Source organism: Jaculus jaculus, chromosome 14 (assembly GCF_020740685.1).
Source record: "Jaculus jaculus isolate mJacJac1 chromosome 14, mJacJac1.mat.Y.cur, whole genome shotgun sequence".
NCBI classification, from domain to species: domain Eukaryota; kingdom Metazoa; phylum Chordata; class Mammalia; order Rodentia; family Dipodidae; genus Jaculus; species Jaculus jaculus.
Genome location: NC_059115.1, coordinates 21418103 through 21441532, shown reverse-complemented (window position 1 = coordinate 21441532; position 23430 = coordinate 21418103). Strand labels below are relative to the sequence as shown.

At 48.5% G+C, this 23430-nt stretch overlaps 1 protein-coding gene across 2 annotated transcripts in view; it reads left to right on the top strand.

Moving 5' to 3' along the window:
- Window positions 1–351: 351 nt before the first annotated feature.
- Window positions 352–23430, top strand: part of Ppfia3 (PTPRF interacting protein alpha 3) — a 38284-nt gene continuing 15205 nt past the window's right edge. Inside the window, exons 1-17 of one of the 2 annotated variants that reach the window (XM_004672253.3) lie at window positions 352–607; window positions 1582–1683; window positions 4514–4678; window positions 5272–5346; window positions 5697–5771; window positions 6415–6636; window positions 10888–11034; window positions 11126–11260; window positions 11372–11455; window positions 12190–12321; window positions 12539–12601; window positions 12719–12798; window positions 14821–14965; window positions 15560–15747; window positions 17185–17407; window positions 18150–18313; window positions 18421–18548. In XM_004672253.3, coding sequence (XP_004672310.1) covers window positions 368–607; window positions 1582–1683; window positions 4514–4678; window positions 5272–5346; window positions 5697–5771; window positions 6415–6636; window positions 10888–11034; window positions 11126–11260; window positions 11372–11455; window positions 12190–12321; window positions 12539–12601; window positions 12719–12798; window positions 14821–14965; window positions 15560–15747; window positions 17185–17407; window positions 18150–18313; window positions 18421–18548 — 2368 coding nt within the window. In that variant the 5' untranslated portion in view covers window positions 352–367. Of the gene's footprint in view, window positions 608–1581; window positions 1684–4513; window positions 4679–5271; window positions 5347–5696; window positions 5772–6414; window positions 6637–10887; window positions 11035–11125; window positions 11456–12189; window positions 12322–12538; window positions 12602–12718; window positions 12799–14820; window positions 14966–15559; window positions 15748–17184; window positions 17408–18149; window positions 18314–18420; window positions 18549–23430 lie in introns of both variants that reach the window. The other variant, XM_045134342.1, reaches the window with a different exon arrangement.

Genomic DNA, 23430 nt, shown 5'->3' with positions numbered 1-23430 from the left:
GTCTGTCTGGATTTAGAATGGATAGTCCTCAGTTTCTCCTGGAAACATTTGGTGGCTAGCACTTAGATTCCCTATAAGAGTGTCCCCCACCGCCTGTTCGTGCCTCAGTCTCCCCACCATGGTCAGAGTGGCTGGGCGTCGGTTGCCCCCCCCCCTTTTTTTTTGAGGTAGGGTCTCACTCTAGCCCAGGCTGACCTGGAATTCACTATGTAGTCTCAGGGTGTCCTCGAACTCATGGCAATCCTCCAACCTCTGCCTCCCAAGTGCTGGGATTAAAGGCGTGCGCCACCACGCTCGGTGGTTGCCGCTTTTAAGTGACAGGAACGCCCCACCTCGGATTGTCCACTGCAGGCTGGGCGCCTCCACCATGATGTGCGAGGTGATGCCCACCATCAGCGAGGATGGCCGGCGGGGCTCGGCGCTGGGTCCGGACGAGGCAGGCGGGGAGCTGGAACGACTCATGGTCACCATGCTCACCGAGCGTGAGCGCCTGCTGGAGACACTGCGCGAGGCGCAGGACGGGCTGGCCACTGCACAACTGCGGCTGCGCGAGCTGGGCCACGAGAAGGACTCCCTGCAGCGGCAGCTCAGCATCGCGCTGCCCCAGGTCTGGGCGGGGCCCGGGGGGCGGGGCCTCGGGGAGAGCGCGGGGAGGGAGGAGTCCTTTGCCTTCTGTTGCTGGGCGGGCCTGAGTGGCAAGGTGGGCGGGGATTAAGGAGGGCGGGGCTGAGCACAAGTTCAGCCGGATGGGCGGAGTCTGAGGGAAAGGGGCGGGGAATGCACAGGAGGCGGGCCTGACAGGGAGGGGGCTTGTCGAGAAGAGGTCTGCGGGAAGGGGCGAGGCTTAACCCAGGGGGCGGAGCCTAGGACTGAGGGTCAAGGTCTGAGAGGACAGAGGGTTGACAATTGTCCACTGGGAGGGATCTGTTGGGCAAAGTCTGGGGACCAGGGTTTGAGCTGCAAGAGAGATGGGGCATGACCTGGGTGGTAGGGCCTGATTCACAAGAGAGCTAGAGTCGTAGATACCAGAGACTGATGGGCAAGGTGGGCGTGGTCTACCAATGGGGCCTGATTGACATAAGGGACAGAATTTATCCTGAATGGGGAGGCGTCCTGGAGCTGGCGGTGGGGTGGGGGGCGGGGAGCAAGAGGAGGTAGAGGGGCGGAGCCCAGGCAGGTCAGGGAGGAAAGAGAGTCAGAGACTTAGGAAGGGCAGAGGCTTGAGTTACGGTAAGATGGGCAAGACTTGCTCAGGGGAGACGCCTGATGGGCAAGGTAGTATCCTAGTCATGGGAGGATGGTTGGAGCTGGAGGTTTGCACAGGGGGCAAGATGGCATGGTCCACATGGTAGGGCCATGTCCCAGCAATGAAAAGAGGGGCATTATTTGCAAAAGTAGCGGTACTTCCCATGGGCAGGGTCCAACTAGGAGCCTAAGTGGGAAGAGGGTGCATAGCAGAAGGAGCAGGTGTGACCGTTAAGAGGGGCGGAGCTTAGCCATGGGGGTGGAGCCTGCAATCTCCCGTGAGGGAAATGGGGAGAGGACTGAGCTAGTGTCCTGATCCTGCCCATGTCTGGACAGGAGTTTGCGGCTCTGACCAAAGAGTTGAACTTATGTCGGGAGCAGTTGCTGGAGAGGGAAGAAGAGATTGCAGAGCTGAAGGCGGAGCGGAATAACACAAGGGTGAGGTCCATTGGGGGAGGCCTCAGTGCTAGGGCAGAGTCTCTGTGTGGTGAGTGGGGCCTCTTGGAATGGGAGGAGGGGGTCACTCAGTGTTACCTCCTCATCCATCTATTTCTTTTTTATTAACAACTTCCATGATTGTAAACAATATCCCATGGTAATTCCCTCCAAGGCCCCCACTTTCCCCTTTGAAACTCCACTCTCCTTCATATGCCCTCCCCCTCTCAATTAGTCTCTTTTATTTTGATGTTATCGTCTTTTCCTCATATTATGATGGTCTTGTGTAGGTAGTATCAGGCACTGTGAGGTCATGGGTATCCAGGTCATTTTGTGTCTGGAGGAGCACGTTGTAAGGAGTCCTACCCTTCCTTTGGCTCTTCCATTCTTTCCACCACCTCTTCCGCAATGGACCCTGAGCCTTGGAAGGTGTAATATAGATATTGCAGTACTGAGCACTCCTCTGTCACTTCTCAGCATCATGGTGCCTTCTGAGTCATCCCAAGGTCACTGCCATCTGAAAAGAGAAGCTTCTCTAACCCAAAGTGAGAATAGCATTAATATATGGGTATGAGTATGAAGAGAAGTGCTTACTGGGCTGTTTGATGAGTATAGTATATACATTTAGCCAGACAGCAGCAGACGTTACACCCCTAGGGCTCATGACTACCCCTGTTTTAAGTTTTCAGTATCAGGGATGTATTCCCTCCCATGGAGTGGGCCTCCAGTGAAATTAGAGGGCAGTTGGTTTCACTCTTAACAGATGTGCCACTATTGCATTGGTTGGCTCATTTGGCCTGGCTGGCCAAATATAAGGCTTGAAGTGTCCACTGTTGGGTATCTTCACAGAACTGCATGCAGCATGGCTTTTTTCAGCTTTCTGTCAGCTGGTCTACATGGAGGAGATTTTCTGCTCAGTTCCAGCAGGATTTCTTTTTTCTTTTTTAAATTTTTTTGTTTATTTTTATTTATTTATTTGACAGCGACAGACAGAGAGAGGAAGAGGCAGAAAGACAGACAGAGAGAGGGAGAGAGAGAGAGGGATAGAAAATGGGCACGCCAGGGTCTTCAGCCACTGCAAACGAACTCCAGACGCATGCGCCCCCTTGTGCATCTGGCTAATGTGGGTCCTGGTTAATCGAGCCTTGAACCAGGGTCCTTAGGCTTCACAGGCAAGCACTTAACCACTAAGCTATCTCTCCAGCCCTCCAGCAGGATTTCTCAGAGACCTCGCAGCCCAAGTATGTAGTCTTCAGCTATTCTTACCTATTCCTGGTGGGAAACCAAGGGCCTCGGCAATGGCCTATAATGTTTTAAGGGCATCAGGGACCTCACTGGCCAACAACTCACTGGAAGGTATCCCAGCCTTGGCACTGAAAATTTTCTAGTAACAATCTATGGCTCCTTAGTGCTCCAGTGTCCAAAACAGTAGGTTTCCTTTACTCAATCTCTTTCCCTGACCTCACTTAGGCCTTTTTAGCCCTATTAATCTGTGAAGCCCTCCTTTCTATTCCTTTTATATCTCCTTTCTAGTTTACTGGCTTCTGCTACTGAGTTTTATTCCTACTCACACAAAAATCCAATCATCTGTAGCTAGGATCCACATATGAGAGAGAACATGTGACGTTTGGCTTTCTGGGTCTGGGTCCACTCTCTTTCCTATCCTCTCCCCCTCTTAATTAGTCTCCCTTTTCTTTTGATGTCATCATCTTTTCCTCCTATTATGATGGTTTTGTGTAGGTGGTGACACTGCCATCTGAAAGCGAGACTAGCACTTGGGAGGCTGATTATGTATATGTATCTGATTATTTATTTATTTATTTAAATTTGATGTTTTTAGGTAGAGTTTCACTCTAGCCTCGGCTGACCTGGAATTCACTGTGTAGTCTCAGGGTGGCCTCGAACTCATTGCAATCCTCCTACCTTGGTCTCCCAAGTGCTGGGATTAAAGATGTGTGCCACCATGCCTGGCTTTTTTGTTTTGTTTTGTTTTTCCAGGTAGGGCTTCACTCTAGTTCAGGCTGACCTGGAATTCACTATGTAGTCTCAGGGTGGCCTTGAACTCACAGTGATCCTTCTACCTCTGCCTCCCAAGTGCTGGGATTAAAGGCGTGTGCCACCATACCTGGCAATGCCTGGCTTATTTTTTATTTTTAAAAAAGAGACAGACAGAGAGAGAGAGGGAGAGAGAGAATGGGAATGTTAGGGCCTCTAGCCGCTTTAAATGAACTACAGATGCATGTGCCACATCGTGCATCTGGATTTCATGGGTCCTGGAAAATCGAACTTGAGTTCTTTGGCTTTGCAGGCAAGTGCCTTAACTGCTAAGCCATCTCTCCAGCCCATAGTTTTTTACTTTTTAACTTTTATTTCTATATTTGAGAGAGAAAGAGACAGAGAGTGAGTATGGGCACTCCAGGGCCTCTTGCCACTGCAAATGAACTCCAGATGCATGTACCACTGAGTGCATGTGGTTTTACGTGGGTACTGGGGATTAGAACCTGGGCCATCATGCTTTGTAAGAAAGTGCCTTTAGCCTCTGAGCCATCTCTCCTTTCACTTTTGGGATATCCTTTGATTTAGTTTCCTCCCTGCCTCTTCCACATTTGTCTTCATCTTCCCCCACCCCCGAGGTAAGGTCTTACTTTAGCCCAGGCTGACCTGGAATTCATTATATAGTCTCAAGTCTCAAACTTACAGTGATCCTTCTACCTCTGCCTCCAGATTGCTGGAATTAAAGGCATATGCCACCACACCCAGCTGTCACCCCCTTCTTGGCCCCACCCTTTCTCCCTTGCAGCTTTTTCTTGACTTGGTTTCCCTATTTCTCTAGCTCCTATTGGAACATCTGGAATGCCTGGTATCGAGGCACGAGAGATCACTGCGCATGACTGTAGTGAAGCGGCAGGCCCAGTCCCCGGGAGGTGTCTCCTCTGAGGTGGAGGTGCTGAAGGCTCTGAAATCCCTCTTCGAGCACCATAAAGCCCTAGATGAGAAGGTAGGAGAATTAGGACAAAGAACAGAAACCTGGGCTGGAGACATGGCTTAGCAGTTAAAGTGCTTGCCTGTGAAGCCTAAGGACCCATGTTCAACTCTCCGGGTCCCACATAGGTCAGACAGAAGCACAAGGTCATGCAAGCATACAATTTGTGCACAAGGTGGTGCAGCATCTGGACTTCAATTGCAGTGGCTGGAGGGCCTGGCATGCCAATTCTCTCTCACTCTCATAAAAAGTGAAGGCCAGTCTGTTGGGCTTGCTTCAAAAAAAAAAAAAAAAATGCCCAGAAACCTATGGTTGACCTGAGTTGCTCTGACTGGGTTGTACAATAGGCTGGGTCCTGACTGGTTGATATTAGAAAACTGGACTAGGGTGAGAGCCACCACTGGGAGAGGCTGCCTGGTACCTGGTTAGAGCCACAGACAGCTATTGGACCCTGAGGTGTTCTAGTCATCCGACTCAGATTGGAGCTGGACCAGGTCACCTAGGCAGGCTTTGAACTCCTGCCTCAGCCTCCCTAATAGCTGGGATGACAGGCCTGCACCACTCTTGGCAGGGGTATGGTCTTCATCGCAATCCTGTCCTCTCTCTAGGTTCGGGAGAGACTGCGGATGGCTCTGGAGAGAGTGGCGGTGCTGGAGGAAGAGCTGGAGTTGAGCAATCAGGAGGTGGAGTGTGGCTTAGAAGTGAAGGGCAACCCTTAGGGGGGAACTGAAAATTGGGCAGTCTACAAAGACAGTGAACCCATGGGATTGGATCATGGAAATCAACACAGTTAAGAGCACACCTTTAATCCCAGCACTCAGGACTACAGAGCGAATTTCAGGTCAGCCTGGTCTAGAGCAAGACCCTGCCTCAGGGAAGAGAAAAAAAAAAGTGAGACTAAGGTTAGAAGCAGAGGCAGGAACTAAGGAAGATGGTTGGATTGGGGAAAGTGGGGCTAAAGAGGAAATCTCCACCATTAGTAGAACTGGGTTCTGGAAACCCCTCTGCTCTGATGCCTTTTTCACTCTTTCAGACTCTGAGCCTTCGAGAACAGCTGTCTAGGCGACGGTCAGGACTAGAAGAGCCCAGCAAGGATGGAGATGGGCAGGTGAGCAGAGGATGTTCCCTCACTGTGAGCTCACTCAACGCTGACATTTATGTACATTGTGTAGAGAGATAATGGGCATATGGTCATGCCAGGGCCTCTCAGGGCACAATGCCCGACAACTTATTTTTTCATTTATTTTTATTTGAGGAGGAGACAGAGAGATATGGGTGCACGAGGGTCTCTAGTCACTGCAAATGAACTCCAGATGCATGCGCCACCTTGTGCATCTGCTTTACATGGGACCTGGAGAATCGAACCTGGGTCCTTAGGTTTTGGAGGCAAGCATCTTAATCATTAAACCATCCCTCCAGCCCTCTTTTAACATTTTATTTTGAGCCAGGGTCTCACTCTATAGCCCATGCTGACCTTGAGCTTGTAAATTATAAACCTGTGCTACCATATCCATTAATTTACTGATTTTGTGGTGGTCCTAATGTATGTTAGTGTATTTATGGACTCCAGGATTTCTGAACCCCCAAGACCCTTAATGATCACTCAGAAAATTAATTTCCATGACCCTTAGTGACTCACCTTTGAGGACTTGGGTCTGAATGACCCTTGCTGATTTTTGTTTTGCCCCATCACCACCCCAACTCATCACCCCAGCTCCCCACTCTGGGTTCTGTGCCTTCTCTCCTTCCAGACCCTTGCCAATGGCCTGGGTCCTGTTGAGGACTCCAACCGGCGCACAGCAGAGCTGCAGGAGGCCCTGGAGCGGCAGCGAGCAGAAGTGTGCCAGCTGCGGGAGCGCCTGGCGGTGCTGTGCCGTCAGATGAGCCAGCTGGAGGAAGAGCTGGGCACTGCTCACCGCGAGCTGGGTAAGGCCGAGGAAGCAAACTCCAAGCTGCAGCGAGACCTTAAGGAGGTGAGGCTGGAGCCCCTGGAGGGCTGCCCTCTGTCCCTCCTCCCCAGCGTTTTCCCTCTCCCTTTGCCCAGTGTAGATCAGCTCATGAGCTCATGAATGGTGTGGAACCTCAATTCAGTCCCCAAGCTGTGTGGATTCTCTTCTCTGAACTTCAGTTTCCTCACTTATTAAATGGGATTCATTTATTTTTAAATATTTAATTTTTACTTACTTATTTAATGAGAGAATGGGCATGCCAGGGCCTCTAGCCACTGCAAAGGAACTCCAGATACATACAACACCATGTGCATCTGGCTTATGTGTGTTCTGGGGAATCAAACCTGGCTCCTTAATCTTCACAAGCAAGCACCTTAACTGCTTAGCCATGTCTCCAGCCCTATTTATTTATTGTTAAATTATTTATTTGTGAGGAGAGAGAGAAATATGGGTGCACCAGAATGAACTCAAGACATATGTGTCATTTTGTGCATCTGGCTTTAGGTGGGTACTAGGGAATTGAGCCTGGGCCATGAGGCTTTACAAGCAAATGTGTTTAACAGCTAAGCCATCTCTCATAAATGAGGGTTATGACTTGCAGAGTGGCCCTTAGTACTGGCTACTATGTTACCACTTTTCTATTTAAATTGAATTTGTGTGTGTGTGGTGGGGGGTACTGGACATGGAACCCAGGCCTTCACACACTCTAGGCCCATGCTCTGCAATGAGCCACACCTCCAGCTCCTCACTGCCACCAAGGATGCTCTACTGCAGAGCCACTTCCTCAGTTCCTCACTGGAGGATACTAGGCAGGTGTTCTGCCACTGAGCCATGCCCCGTTCCTCTTAAAATTTTTGCCTTGTTTTTTTAAATTTATTTATTTGAGAGTGACAGAGAGAGAAAGAGGCAGAGAGAGAGAGAGCGAGAGAGAGAGAGAATGGGTGCACCAGGGCTTCCAGCCACTGCAAACAAACTCCAGACACGTACGCCCCCTTGTGCATCTGGCTAACGTGAGTCCTGGAGAGTCGAGCCTCGAACCAGGGTCCTTAGGCTTCACAGGCAAGCGGGCAAGCGCTTAACCGCTAAACCATCTCTCCAGCCCTTTTGCCTTGTTTTTGAGGTAGGGTCTCACTCTAGCTCAGGCTGACCTGGAACTCACTGTATATCCCCAGGCTGGTCTTGAACTCACAGCCATCCTCCTACTTCAATTTCCAGAGTGCTGAGACTAAAAGCATACACCAGCTTACCCGGCTCCTCTTTACTTTTTATGTTCAAATTAGGCCTTTTCAAAGTTGCCCAGTCTGGCCTTGAACTCACTCTATAGCCCAAGCTCGTTGCATCTTCAATGCTCCTGCTTCAGCCTCTTGAGCAGTGGGGATGACAGGCCTGTGCCACCATGCCTGGTGTTGCAGCCAGGTTCGCATTGCTCGTAGAAATCACCTGACCAAGAGCAGCTTTTGGGAAAAAAAGGGTTTATTTTGGCTTACAGACTAGAGGGGAAGTTCCATGATGGCAGGAGAAAATGATGGCATGAGCAGAGGGTAGACATCACCCCCTGGCCAATGTAAGGTGGACAATAGCAACAGGAGACTGTACCAAACACTGGCAAGGGGACACTGGCTATAACACCCATAAGCCCATCCCCAACAATATACTGCCTCCAGGAGGCTTTAATTTCCAATTGTTATCAGCTGAGGAGACTAACATTCAGAATGTCTAAGTTTATGGGGGACCCCTGAATTAAATCGCCACATTCTGCCCCTGGCCCCCATAAACTGATAACCATCCATGATGTAAAATGCAATGCATTCAGTCCTGCTTTAAAAGTCCCCATAATTTTTATCAATCCCAATGATGTTCCAACATCCCCATAATTCAAGGTCTTTTAACTGAGCCATAATACCAAAAAATTCCCAAAAAACCCATAATGGCACAGAATAAACAATCACACTGCAAAAAGATGGCTTTGGGCATAGAAAAGGGATATTTAACCAATACAAAATTTAAACAGGGAAACATCAAACTCTGTATTTTCAAGTCCAACAACTTTAGTCAGTGACAAATCTCCAAGTCCCATAATTCTAGCCAGCAACAATTCTCTGGAGTTCCAATTCTGCCCCTCCAGCTAGGCTATTCACAGTCCTGGAAAACTTCATACGGGCCGGCAGCTTTCCTTAGCAGCTATCTCGTGGTCCCAGCATCTCCACTGGGTCTCCACTGCAATCCACAGTTCATCCTAATGGCCCCATGGAGTCTCCATGCAGGCATCCAGCAAACCTGTTTCACACTGCCCCATGGCCGTTTCCAAAACACAAGGTTGTGTTACAAATTCAATGACCTTCTCTTTCCTGCATTTCTTATACTCCACAATACCAGATAGGGTGCCAATTTGTTAATCCGTGGGATAATAAAGCAGACTTTGAAGAACAGGACACTCCTTGAGCATTCAGACCCCTTCAAAGAAGTCTACATTCTTCCTGTTGCTCCAGTCTCAAAGGTTTTAATTTCTCACACAATTGCAGCTGAACAGGCAGCAGTTTCAATCCAAAGATTTCATTTTTCTGTGCCATATCCCTCTGCACACACCAGTCCATTTGTATGCACTTCAACCCTGCACAAGTTCTCAGGATATGAACATAACAGCAAGCCTCTCACACAAACTGCTTCTACTCCAGTCCAGGCAAAGCTCTTTCTCACCCTCACAACCCAAACCTCACAATCCATAGTTCTTACTGCATTCAGGTCTTTCAACTCTGATCAGAATAGTGCATCAAGCTGTACTTACAGCACTGCAAGTGTCCCTTATGCCAAGGTTTGAAATCCTTCTATGTTCCTCTTGAAAATAAGCTCCAAAAGGCCAAAGCCACACAGTCAGGTGTCTAGCAGCAAATGACCCCACTCTTGGTACCAACATTATTGTTACAGTCAGGTTCACATTGCTGGCAGAAATCACTGGACCAGGAGCAGCTTTTGGGAAAAATAAAAGGGTTTATTTTGGCTTACAGACTTGAGAGAAGCTCCATATGGCAGGGAAAAGCGATGACATGAGCAGAGGGTGGACATCATCCCCTGGCCAACATAAGTGGACAATAGCAACAGGGGAGTGTGCCAAACACTGGCAAAGGGAAACTGGCTATAATACCCATAAGACACCACTCCCAACAGGAGGCGTTAGTTCCCAAATCTCTATCAGCTGGGAACCTAGCATTCAGAACACCTAAGTTTATGAGGGACACCTGAATCAAACCACCAAACCCAGATTCTTGTTTTTTAAATTTATTCATTTATTTGCAAGGAGAGAAAGAGAGAGAGAGGAAAAAAAATGAATGACTATAAATGACTGAGAATGGGCACATCAGGGCCCCTTGCTACTGCAAATGAACTCCAGAAACATGCACCACTTTGTTCATATGGCTTTGTGTGGGTACTAGAGAATTGAACCAGGGCCATCAGGCTTTACAAGCAAGTGCTTTTAACTACTGAGAAATCTCCCCAGCCCATGCCTGGATTCTTGAAGGCAGTAGATGAGAAAATAGAATGAGCTCTTATTTCTCATCATCCTTGACAGCTTTAGGGCTTATTGGTTGGGACCTGTGGCCCAGTACAAGGCTTCCCACCGAGTCTCATGAAGTTCAGTCTCCCATCAGACCCTGGAGTCTTCTCAATTCTAAGCCTGTCCTAGAGCCCAGTGGCTCTTGGGGGCATGCAAGGGAGCTTTGTTTCCCAAATGACACTGGGACATGTATGTGCTCTGTGATTCTAGACTTGTGTTATGCCAGAAGTGTGGCTGGACTCTTCACATCCCCTTTTTGTGTTTTTTGGGGCTGGGTCTCTCTATGTAAGTTGTCCTGGATCTTACTATGTTGCCTAGGCTGGCCAGGAATTGGAAGCCTTCCTGCCTCAGTCTCCTGTGTACTGCAATTACAGGCATACACCACCACAATGCCTTGTACCTTCATCCAGAACTGTGTTTTGTTGTTGTTGTTTGTTTGTTTTTCAAGGTAGGGTCTTGCTGTAGCCCAGGCTGACCTGGAATTCACTATGTAGTCTCAGGGTGGCCTCGAACTCACAGCGATCTTCCTACCTCTGCCTGCCTCCTGAGTGCTGGCATTAAAGGCGTGTGCCACCACACCTGGCTGGAACTGTCTTAGGAGCTATCACACTCAGCAGGGCGAGGAATTTCATTTTACAGACTGTCTTGCCTGGGGTTTCCAGCCTAGGATACTCTAGGGCATTCTCCGAGCTGTCCACCTAGACCATTGCTCCCCCCTGCAGGCTTTGGCTCAGCGGGAAGATATGGAAGAGAGGATCACCACGCTGGAGAAACGCTACCTGAGTGCCCAGCGCGAGGCCACATCTCTGCACGATGCCAATGACAAGCTGGAGAATGAGTTGGCCAGCAAGGAGTCCTTGTATCGGCAGGTGAGGTCCTGCCTGGGGGAAAGGGCAGAGTCTGGGACGTCGTGGCTCTTATGCCCAAGCTCCTCCATTCCCCTGCCTCTGCTTCTCCCAGAGTGAAGAGAAGAGCCGTCAGTTGGCCGAATGGCTGGACGATGCCAAGCAGAAACTGCAGCAGACGCTGCAGAAGGCAGAGACCTTGCCTGAGATAGAGGCTCAGCTGGCACAGCGGGTAGCGGCTCTGAACAAGGTGAGGGGCGGGGCCTGCGGCTCAGGGGCGGGGCCTCGAGGGGGGCCACCGGGAGCCCGCGCTGATCCTGGTGAGGTGAGGAGAGGTAGAGGTCTTGGGTCTTGTCCACAGGCTGAGGAACGTCACGGGAACTTTGAGGAGAGGCTGCGGCAGCTGGAAGCACAGTTGGAGGAGAAGAACCAGGAGCTGCAGCGGGTGAGGGGGCCCAGGGGGAGGGGCTTAGTCGAGGAGTGTGGGTGGGTGGGAGTTTTAATGAGGGGCGGGATTACATGAAGGGAGAGCAGAGTTTAGAGGAAGAGGGCCAGGGAGGGAGGGGTTCGATGAGGGGTAGAGCTTGTGAGGCTTACATGAAGGGGTCGGTGGGGAAAAGTGGGCTTAGCTGAGGTGGGGGCAGAGAGTTTAATGTAGATAGGTGTGGATTGAGTCTTGAGTGGACTTCATGTCCCTTGGGCCTTTGATCATTTATTTATTCATTTTAGGTTCACTGAGGCTGGGTCTCCCTGAGTATCCCAGGCTGGCCTTGAACTTACTAGGTAGCCTAGTATGGCCTTGAATTCAATCCTCCCTTTGCTGGAATTATATGAGTGCACCACCATCATGCCCTGGGCCTTCTGTTATCTTTATTGGAGGGAGGGGATTAAGTAAAGGGTGGAGCTTTGATAAGGGGCAGAGCTTGTAAAGATTCGATGAGGGGGCGGCGGGGGGTGGGGAGTAAATGGGGCTTAGATGAGTTGTAGAACCGGGTGGGGCTTAGCTTTATGACCCATCTGGGTGGGACTTACATGAGAAGGGGTGCGTGGGGCTTAGATGTAGGGAGAGATGGGTGGGGTTAGATGTAGGGAGACATGGGGCCAGGCTTAGGGAAAAGGCTCTGGTTAGTGCAAGGCGAGATTTGCCTGTGTGCCACCACTCTGCTCCTCTTGGCACAGGCCCGGCAGCGGGAGAAGATGAATGACGACCACAATAAGCGGCTATCTGAGACAGTGGACAAGCTGTTGAGCGAGTCCAATGAGAGGTTACAACTTCACCTCAAGGAGCGCATGGGGGCCCTGGAGGAGAAGGTGTGTCTCAAACCAGGCCTAGGACAGCTAAGGAGCCTAGGCTGCCTCCACCTGGAATCCTGGGGCCCAGACATCTCCCCCAGATGTTACATAAGGTCCTCTTCAATCTGGGCATCCCCAATTCCACAGACTGAGTGGTCTGTTTTACCTAAGCATTCCAAGGGTATGACCCCTCCAGACTGCACCCTATTTGTCTATTTGTCTCCTGTCTCCACAGAACTCACTGAGCGAGGAGATCGCCAACATGAAGAAGCTTCAGGATGAGCTGTTGCTTAACAAGGTCCGCAGGCACTGGGGGAGAAGGGGGACACTGCCCAGGTGGAAACCAGCAAGGCTGGGAGGAGCTGTTCCTCAGAGCAGCACATTCTGAACTGACACCTCAAAACTTTTCCCCCAGGAGCAGCTCTTGGCTGAGATGGAGCGGATGCAGATGGAGATCGACCAGTTGCGGGGGAGGCCACCATCCTCTTATTCCAGGTACAGGAGCCCTCCTTTGAGGGGTCAACTTAACTCCTCTGATCCCCAGTTCCTGTCCTCTGCCACATCCTCTTATTTTATTTGTATTTTTAAAAATATTTTATTATTTCTATTTATTTATTAGAGAGAGAAAGACACAGGGAGAGAGAGAAAATGGGCGCCCCAGGGCCTGCAGCTACTGCAAACTCCAGACTTATGTGCCACCTTGGACATCTGTGGGTCCTGGGGAAGCGAACTGAGATCCTCTGGCTTTGCAGGCAAACGCCTTAACCACTAAGCCATCCCTCCAGCCCTTATTTGTATTTTTTAATTAATTTATTTATGGGGAGGGAAGAATCAGCGTGCCAGGGCCTCTGGCCACTGAATTCAAACACCAGACCAGTGTACCATCTTGTGGGCATGCCCAACCTTTTGTGCATGCCTCATGTTGTATATCTGGCTTATATGGGATCTGAAGAGTTGAACCTGGGCCCTTAGACTTCTCATGCAATTGCCTTAACCAGTAAGCCATCTCTCCAGCCCTTATTTGTATTGTTAAATATTAATTAAGTTATATAGGAAAGAGGTAAATAGAAAGAGGGAAAGGAAGAGAGGGAGAGAGAAAGAAAGAATGGGTGTGATAGGGCCTTGAGCTGCTACAAACAAACTCCAGATGCATGTGGCATCTTGTGCATCTGACTTAATATGGGTCCTGGGGAATTGTACCTGAGTCCTAACCTCTAAGCCATCTCTCAAGTTCTTTATTTGTATTTTTACAGTACTGGGAATCAAACCCAGGGCCTCACACATGCTAGGCAAGCAGTCTACCACCAAACTACATTGCCAGCCCTCTTTTTTTTATTTTTCAAGATAGGGTCTCACTCTAGCCCAGGCTGACCTGGAATTCACTATGGAGTCTCAGGGTGGCCTCAAACTCATGGCGATCCTCCTACTTCTACCTCCCGAGTGCTGGGATTTAAAGGTGTACACCACCATTCCCAGCTTTTTTTTCTTTCTTTCTTTTTTAATTTTGAATTAGGGCCTTGTGCTCAGGAGGCCTTGAGCTTATAGTCTTTCTGTATCATCCTGAGTAACTGAGATTACAGGCCAACACCACCAGGTCCAGCTTCATCCCTTTTATTAAAAAAAAAACTTATTTCTTTGTGTGTGTGTATGCCTGGGTCTCTTGCCATTAAAAATAAATGCCAGATACTTCTGCCCCCCTTTGGCTCTTGCTATTTTTTTAAAATTTCATTCATTTATTTGAGAAGGAGAGAGAGGGAGAGATAGAGAGAGAAAAAGCCAAAGAGAATGGATGCACCAGGACTTCTAGCCACTACAAACAAACCCCAGATACATGTGCTGCCTTGTGCATCTGGCTTATGTTGGTACTGGGGAATCAAACCTGGGTCCTCAGGCTTCTCAGGCAAGTGCTTTAACTGCCTAGTCTAGCTGTCTCTCTAGCCCTTTTTAATTTTATTTTCCAAGGTAGGGTCTCATTCTAGTTCAGACTGACCTGAAACCCATTCTGTAGTTCCAGGTTGGCCTTGAACACACAGTGATCCTCCTACCTCTTCCTCCTAATTGTTAGGACTAAAGGTGCACACCACTATGCCCAGAAACCTTTTATTATTATTTTTTTTTTGAGGTAGGGTCTCATTCTAGCCCAGGCTGACCTAGAACCTAGAACAGTCCCAGACTGTCCTCAAAAATCACAGCAATCTTCTTACTTCTGCCTCCTGAGTGCTGGGATTAAAGGCTTGAGCCACCATTTCTGGCCCCTTTTTATTTTTGACTTTTAATTAAGAAACCATGGTTGGGTATGGTCGTGCACACCTTTAATCCCAGCACTTAGAAGGCAGAGGTAGGAGGATTGCTGCGAGTTCAAGGCCACCCTGAGACTACATAGTGAATTTCAGGTCAGCCTGGGCTAGAATGAGACCCTGCCTTGAAAAACCAAAAAGAAAGAAAAGAAAAAACCTGTGACTCTTGACCTTTGCCGCCTCTTCCTGATCTCTGGGTCCCTTACTACCTTCCGCATAGGTCTCTCCCTGGAAGTGCCTTGGAGCTCCGTTACTCTCAGGCACCCACATTACCTTCTGGTACCCCTCTGGATCCTTATGGGGCTGGCAGTGGCCGAGCAGGCAAGAGGAGCCGATGGTCAGGGACCAAGGATGAGTCCTCAAAGGTCAGCAGCCACCTCTGGGGCCTGGACTGAGAGGGTCATGGTTGGACAAGGTGGGAAATATAGCCAGGTCCATTTGGCTCAGGGAGGAGGAGGGGGAAGAGGCTGGGATAAGAGTCATATCTCTCCAACTAATCTGTCTTCTCTTCTCAACTGAATCTCCATCATCCTCCCCTGCCTGTATATCTTCTGATTTCCTCCCGTGATTGATCTGCTGCCTGGTGAGCACCCCCAGAGTGGGATTGACTAGAGTATCCTAGAGTGGGCAGGGCCAGGCAAAGAAGAAAAATTGGGTTGGTTCCAATGAAATGGGAATCAGAATGGACAGCGACATGGGTATAGGCATGCCGTGGGAAGGGTTGGGGAAGGAATTAAGAAAGGCACATGTCAAGAAAGTGGCTGGGGAGGTGGCTCAGTGGTAGAGCACTTGCCTGGCATGTGTGAGGCCCTGGTTCCATCTCTAATACCACAGGAAAAGAGGAGTGTGGCTGGAAAAAGCATCAGGGCACATGGGGAGGGTCAGGGAGGTTGGGCAAAGACCAGAACCATCCTCAGCCCCCATGGCACTGACATTCCTCTGCTCTCACACAGAGACAGGATTGGGAGCGATCTGCCTCTTCAGGCTCCATGCCACCCCCTTTCCCTGGAGAGCTGGATGGTTCAGATGAGGAGGAAGCTGAGGGGATGTTTGGGGCTGAGCTGCTGTCGCCCAGCGGGCAGGCTGACGTCCAGACACTAGCCATTATGCTTCAGGAGCAGCTGGAAGCCATCAATAAGGAGATCAAGTGAGCCCTGACCTGGGCCTGCTGTGCTGTGCCCTAGCTGTCCCCACAGACTCTTGGGCTCCCAGAGATGCCTCTCTGAAGGCCTGAGCCATTTTCTTTCCCACTTACTCTTGAGAGAGTCTCCCAACTCAACAGTCCCGTTAGTGTTGAGGAACACTGTTCTGAACACATCCACAAGCCTCTTCCTACATCAATGTGACTCTACCCTCACTCACAAGTTCCAGTCACACCAAAGAGTGTGCTACAACATATCAGAGCCCTCGGCTCAATGCCTGAGGACCTTCTAGTACACCCTGGATCCTATGGCTTCACGTAACCACATCCCAGGGTCTCCTAGAACCCCAAGAATCACAACACACCATAATAAGGTTCCCAGCACAAAGTGCCATGAATCTCACTCTAACACATTAATCAAGAACTGCAGCATTGGTAGGGGGTTGGGGGTGTAGCTCAGTGGCAAAGCACTTACCCAGCATGTGAAACCTTGGGTTTGAGCTCCAGTAAAGGAAAAAAATTAGTGAAATGGAAGGGAGAGGGAAGGAAGGAAGAAAGAAAGGAAGGAAAATAACCTTGGGGGTTGGGAAATTGGCTCAGTGGCCAACAAGGCACTTGTTTCCAACTGAACCTTGTAGCCCAGGTTCAGTTCTCAAGCTATCCACGTAAAGCCATGGTGCCCCCTCACATAAATAAACACAACTTAAAAAGAAAAGAAAGAAATCTGGGTGTGATGACACATGCCTTTAATCTCAGCACTGGGGAGGCTGTGGTAGGAGGATCCTGTGAGTTTGAAGGCCAGCTGAGAGCTACAGAGTCAATTCCAGATCAGCCTGGACTAGAGTGAGACCCTACCTCAAAAAACACAGAAAATGGAAAAAACGGTCAGGTGTGATAGTGAATGCCTTTAATTCCAGCACTCTGGAAGTAGAGGTAAGATCAATGTGAGTTTGAGGTCAGTCTGAGACTACATAGTGAATTCCAGCAAGACCCTAACTTGAAAAAGAAAGGAGAGAGAGAGAGAGGGAAAAGAAAAAGAAAGAAAGAAACCTTAATTTTACTACTGAGTCACGCCCTCAGCCCTTCACTAGGCAGAAGCTCTACCCATGATCCACACCTCCAGCCCCTCACTGGGGATTTTAGCAATTCTACTAGTGACCCAAGCCCACAGAGCTCCTTTATGGCTATATAACCACTGATTATCATCAAAATGGGTGCAGACTTGCATCATCAAGACAGGCCTAATCCTTCTGTGACCTCCTGAAACCATAAAGACTCCTTGGTTCCTCTTGATCCCCTGAGGCCATCATGAATCCCCTAAACCACAGTAAGGTCATTGCACCCTCCTAAAGTTCTTATCCCTCCAATATTTCTGGCCAGTTAGGATCTGCATCTCCTTTGCGCTGTCTGCCTTTCCTCCCAATGTCCTGTCACCCTCTCCAGGCTAATCCAAGAGGAAAAGGAGACGACGGAGCAGCGGGCTGAGGAGCTGGAGAGCCGAGTGTCCAGTTCTGGCCTTGACTCCCTGGGCCGCTACCGCAGCAGCTGTTCTCTGCCCCCCTCGCTCACCACTTCCACCCTTGCCAGCCCCTCCCCTCCCAGCTCTGGCCATTCAACACCTCGGCTGGCTCCCCCTAGCCCTGCTCGTGAGGGCACCGACAAGACTGTGAGTTTCCACTCTCCCCAGCCTGTTGGGGGTTGGGGACTCAGAAAGAGGGCTTCCCAACATGCAGCTATCATGACCCAGTGGATTTACACTAGTGGATTCCAGAAGTATACTTGGCTTTCTTTGAAAGTTCCAACACAACAGCAGGCTATGGGGTATGGTGGTTCTTTTTTTTTTTTTTTTTTTTTTTTGGTGTTTCAAGGGGTAGGTCTCACTCTAGCCCAGACTGACCTGGAATTCACTCTGTAGTCTCAGGGTGGCCTCGAACTCACGGCAATCCTCCTATGTCTGTCTGGGATTAAAGGTGTGAAAGGTGTGGGCCACCACGTTCAGTTTGGTTCATATTTTTAATCCTAGCACTCGGGAAGCTGAGGCATGAAAATTGCCTTAATTCAAGGCCACCTTGGGCTACATAGTGAGATCTAGGTCAGTCTGGAACTTTGGGCTATTGAATGAGACTATTTCAAAACAAAACACTACAACAACAAAAAAAAAAAAAAAAAAAAAGAAGAAGGAGGAAAGAAGAAACCCTACTCCTGCACCACAAGCAGAGCTATCCCCATGGGCTTCTTCTCCAGCCCCAGGGCTCTGCAGTCATTGCCTTATGGTCCTCGCTTGTTCTGGGCTACTTCAATTAGTACTCAAAACCAGAAACAACCCAACCCTTCCTACTAGACACCATTAAGGGGAGTCCCCATTATAAGCCTGCAAGTGAATTCTGCATCTGTGCATCTCTCTCCAGAATCCTGTCCCCAAGGAGGAAGCTGGGGTTCCACCAGGACAGGGCCCAGCTATAACAGGAGACACCCCACCACCCACTCCCCGCTCTGCTCGCCTTGAGAGAATGACCCAGGCCTTGGCACTGCAGGCAGGGTCCCTGGAAGATGGTGCACCCTCCCGTGGAAGGTCAGGAGGGATGAGGGTTGAGAATGCAGGTGAGATGGGAGGGGGTGAGGACATGAAGGGACAGGGTGTATCCCAGAATTTTCCCTTTCTCTGCTCTGTTCCCCCAGTGAGGGCTCCCAAGATTCCCTGCACAAAGCCCCCAAGAAGAAGAGCATCAAGTCATCTATAGGCCGACTTTTTGGAAAGAAAGAGAAGGGCCGGATGGGACCTCCAGGGCGGGACAGCTCTTCTTTGGGTGAGAAATCCCTCCTCTCCTCCCCTACATTCACTTTTCATTCATCTCTGTCTTCAAAGCTTTTCAGAGAGAGTGTATCTGGGGCTTTTTTTTGGTTGTTGGTTTTCACTATGTAGTCTCAGGCTAGTCTCGAACCCACAGCAATCCTCCTACCTCTGTCTCTCCAGTGCTGGGAATAAAAGTGTGTGCCACCATGCCAGGCAGTTTTCATTAATCACCTTCATACATGTCTACAGTATACCATGATCATTATCCTTTCCCACCACCTTCCTTTGTCCTCCTCCCTATCCCTCTCTACTGAATCCCTTTTTTCCTTTTTTAAAAAAATATTTTTTGCATATTTATTTGTAAGCAGAGAGAGGAAGAGAGAGAAAGAGAGAATGGGCATGCTAGGGCCTCCAGCCACTGCAACTGAAGTGCAGATGCATGTGCCACTCTGTGCATCTGGTTTACATGGGTACTGGGGAGTCGAAGCCAGGTCCTTAGGCTTTGTAGGCAAGTACCTTAACCTCTAAGCCATCTCCAGTACCCACTTTTTTTTTTTGTTTTGTTTTTCTAGGTAGGGTCTGGCTCTGGCCTAGGCTGACCTGGAATTCACTCTGTTGTCTCAGGCTGGTCTTGAACTCAGGGCAATCCTCCCAACTCTGCCTCCTCAGTGCTGGAATTAAAGGCATATGCCACCACGCCCAGCCATTGTTTTAAAATGTTTTATTTATTTTGCAAGGAAAGAGAGAGAGATAAAGAACATACACAACAGGGCCTCTAGCCACTGCAAACAAACTTCAGATACATGCACCACTTTGTGCATCTGGCTTTATGTAAGAACTGGGGAATAGAACACAAGTTGTTAGGCTTTGCAGCCAAGCACCTTAACTGCTGAGTCATCTTTCTAGCCCCTGTTTGTTTATTATTTATTTATTTACTTATTTGCAAGGAGAGAGATTATTAGATTATGAAGCTTTTCAGGCAAGTGCCTTAACTACTGAGCCATTTCTCCAGACCTCATTTATTTTTATTTATTCATTTATTTGTAAGGAGAGGGAGAGAGAATGAGGAGAGAGAAGGAATAGGCATGCCAGGGCCTCTAGCCACTGAAAAGAAACTCCAGATTCATGTGCCACTTTGTACATCCCGTCTGTCCTTCCTTCCTTCCTTCCTTCCTTCCTTCCTTCCTTCCTTTCTTTCTTTCTTTCTTTCTTTCTTTCTTCTTTTGTTTTTTTATGGTGGGGTCTCGCCCTGGCTCAGGCCAACCTGGAATTCACTATGTAGTTTCAGGGTGGCCTCGAACTCACAGCAGTCCTTTTACCTCTGCCTCTCTGATGCTAGGATTAACGGCTACATCTAGTTTTATGTGGGTAACAGGGCACTGAATCCCAGTCGTTAGGCAAGCTCCTTAACTGCTGAGATATCACTCCAGCACCCTTTTTTTTTTTTTTTTTTGAGACAGGGTCTTGGTATGTAGTCCTGGTTGGTCTGGTATCCACTGGCCACTGTTTTTTTTTTTTCTTTTTTCCTTTCTTTCTTTATTTTTAAAATTTATTTATTTATTTATTTTTATTTGAGAGACAGAGAAAGTGGCATAGAAAGGAGAAAGAATGAATGTTCCAGGGCCTCTAGCCACTGCAAATAAACTCCAGATGCATGTGCCACCTTGTGCATCTGGCTTATGTGGGTCCTGGGGAAATTGAATGTGGGCCCTAAGACTTTGCAGGGAAGTGCTTTAACTAGTAAGCCATCCCTTCAGCCCTCTTTATTATTATTATTATTATTACTACTACTACTACTATTATTATTATTATCATATGGTTTTTCAAGGTAGGATCTCACTCTAGCTCAGGCTGACCTGGAATTCACTATGTAGACTCAGGCTGGCCTTGAATTCACAATGATCTTCCTATCTCTGCCTCCTGAGTTCTGAGATTAAAGGTGTCTGCCACCATGCCTGGCTACTTTCTTTATTTTTATTGGAAACTTCCATATTTACACACAATAAGCCATAATAATTCCCTCCCCTTCCTCACTTCACCCCTCAAAAATCCACTCTCTATCATATTCCTCCTCTATTAATCTCTCTTTTATCTTGATGGTATCATCATTTCCTCCTATTATGAGGGTCTTGTGACGGTAGTGCTAGGCACTGTGAGGTCATGGAAATCAAAGCCAAATTCTGTCTGGATGATTTCATTGTAAGCAGTTCTACCCTTCCTTTGGCTCTTACATTATTTCTGCCACCTCTTCCACAATGGATACTGAATCTTGGAAGGTGGAATAGAGATGTTTCAGTGCTGAGCACTCCTCTGTCACTTCTCAGCACTATGGTGCCTTTTGGGTCATCCCAATGGTCTCCACCATCTGAAAAGAGAAGCTTCTCCCAGCACTAGGGAGGCAGAGGTAGGAGGATCGCCATGAGTTTGAGGCCACCCTGAGAATATAGAGTGAATTCCAGGTCATCCTAGACTAGAGTGTGACCCTACCTTGAAAAACCCAAAAGAGAGAGAGAGAGAGAGAGAGAGAGAGAGAGAGAGAGAAGCTTCTCTAACCAAAAGTAAGAGTAGTGTTAATATATGGGTATGAACATTAAGTGAAATGTTTCCAGGGCAGTTTGGTGAGCATAATATATGCATTTTTCCAGACAATAGCAGGCATTGCACTCCTAAGGCTCATGACCTCCCCCACTATAGGCTTTTGATTAGGTTTTCAGTACCAGGCATGTATTCCCTCCCATAAAACGGGTCTCCAGTCCAATTAGAGAGCAGCTGGTTTCCCCCACAAAAGACATCCCATTATTGTACCTGTTCACTCATTTAACCTGGTTTGCCAAACTTGAGGCTTGCAGTGTCCACTGTTTTCACCAATGATGACTTCTGTCTCCTATAAGGCTGCATGCCAGCAGCTTTCTCCAGCTTTCTGTCAGCTGGTGTACAGGGCGGGGGTGTTCAGCTCAGCCCCAGTTTGATTTCTCATTGACCTTGCAACTCAGGCATGTGGAATATTCAGCAATAGGGTCTTACCATCTATTTTTGGTGGAAAACCAAGATCCTTGACAATGGCCTGTAATACTTTGGGGGTACCAAGGACCTCCTTGGCCAACAACTCGCTGGAAGGTATCCCAGCCCTGGCACTGAAATTTTTCTAGTAACAATCTATGGCTTCTGGGTGTGCCACTATCCAAAAGAGTAGTTGTTTGTTTGTTTGTTTGTTTGTTTTTCAAGGTAGGGTCTTACTCTAGCCCAGGCTGTGTAGTCTCAGTCTGGCCTCGAACTCACAGTGATCCACCTACCTCTGCCTCCCGAGTGCTGGGATTAAAGGCGTGCACCACTACACCTGGCTCTAAAAAGTAAGTTTTCATATGGCTTATCCACTATATCTTGAATTTTGATTAACCTTCCCCCACCCTTCTTTTACTCAATTTCTTCCCCTGACCTCGCTTAGGCCATTTCAGTCCTTGTGATCTGTTCTACTTATGTGTATACAATACCATCCTCTTAAGTCCTCCCCTTTCCTCCCTCCCTTAGAGCCCTTTTCTAGTTTACCGTCCTTTACTCTGAGGCTTTAAACTTTCAATTCTCCTGCCTCAGCCTTCTGAGTGCTGGGATTATAGGAGGAGTAACCACCTTGGCTGATTCTGGTGATTGTTTCACTTTGATTTCTTTGAGACCAATCTCACTGTAGCCCAGGCTTACCCCAAATTCACCACAATCCCCCTTACCTCCTCTGAGTGCTGGAATTATAGGTGTGAGCTACCATACCCCACTTTTTGTTGTTGCTGAAGTTTGTATGTTTGTTTGAGACCGTGTTTTACTATGTAGCCCATGCTGGCTTTGAAACTGTGACCCTCCTGTCTCATCCTTTCTAGTACTGGGAAAACAGGTGTGTGCTACCATGACTGGCTATTTCTTTTTTCTTCTCCTTCCTTCCTTCCTTCCTTTCTTTTTTTTTTTTTTTAATTTTATTTGAGAGAGATTGGCATGCCAGGATCGCAGCTACTGTAATGGAACTGCAGACACTTATGCCACCTAGTGGGCATGTGCAACTTACCTCACCATTTTTTTTTCCTTTTTTTGTTGCTTGTTTTTGTTTTTCAAGGTAGGGTCTCACTTTAGCCCAGGCTGACTTGGAATTCACTATATAGTCTCAGGGTGGCCTAGACATCACTGTGATCCTCCTATCTCTGCCTCCCAAATGCTGGGATTAAAGTCATGTGCCACCACGCCTGGCTTGTGACTCACCTTTCTACGTCTGGTTTATGTGGGATCTGGAGAGTCAAACCTGGTTCCTTAGGCTTCACAGGCAAGTGCCTTAACCACTAAGTCATCTTTTCAGCCTGGAGGAGAGAGAGAATTGGTGTCCCAGGGCCTCCAGTCACTCCAGTTGAATGCTGGACATGTGCACCCCCTTGTGCGCATGTGTGACATCGCGCACTTGCATCACTGGGCATCTCACTTACATAGGACCTGAAGAGTTGAACATGAGTCCTTATGTTTTGCATGCATTACCTTAACTGCTAAGCCATCTCTCCAGCCCATTTTTTCGATTTTTTAAAAAAATATTTCAGGCTTAGCAGTTAAGACGTTTGCCTGCAAAGCTAAAGGACCCAGGTTTGATTCTACAGGACCCATGTTAACCAGATGCATAAGGAGGCACATGTATCTGGAGGCCCTGCATGTCCATTCTCTCTCTCTCCCTCTTTCTCTGTCAAATAACTTTTTAAAAAATTCATTTATTTATCTGAGAAAGAGGGAGAGAAAGAGGCAGATAAAAGAGAAAGAGACAGAGAGAATGGGCTCACCAAGGCCTCTAGCTACTGCCAATGAACTCAAGACACATCTGCCACCATGTGCATCTGGCTTTATGTGGGTACTGGGGAATTGAACCTAGGTCC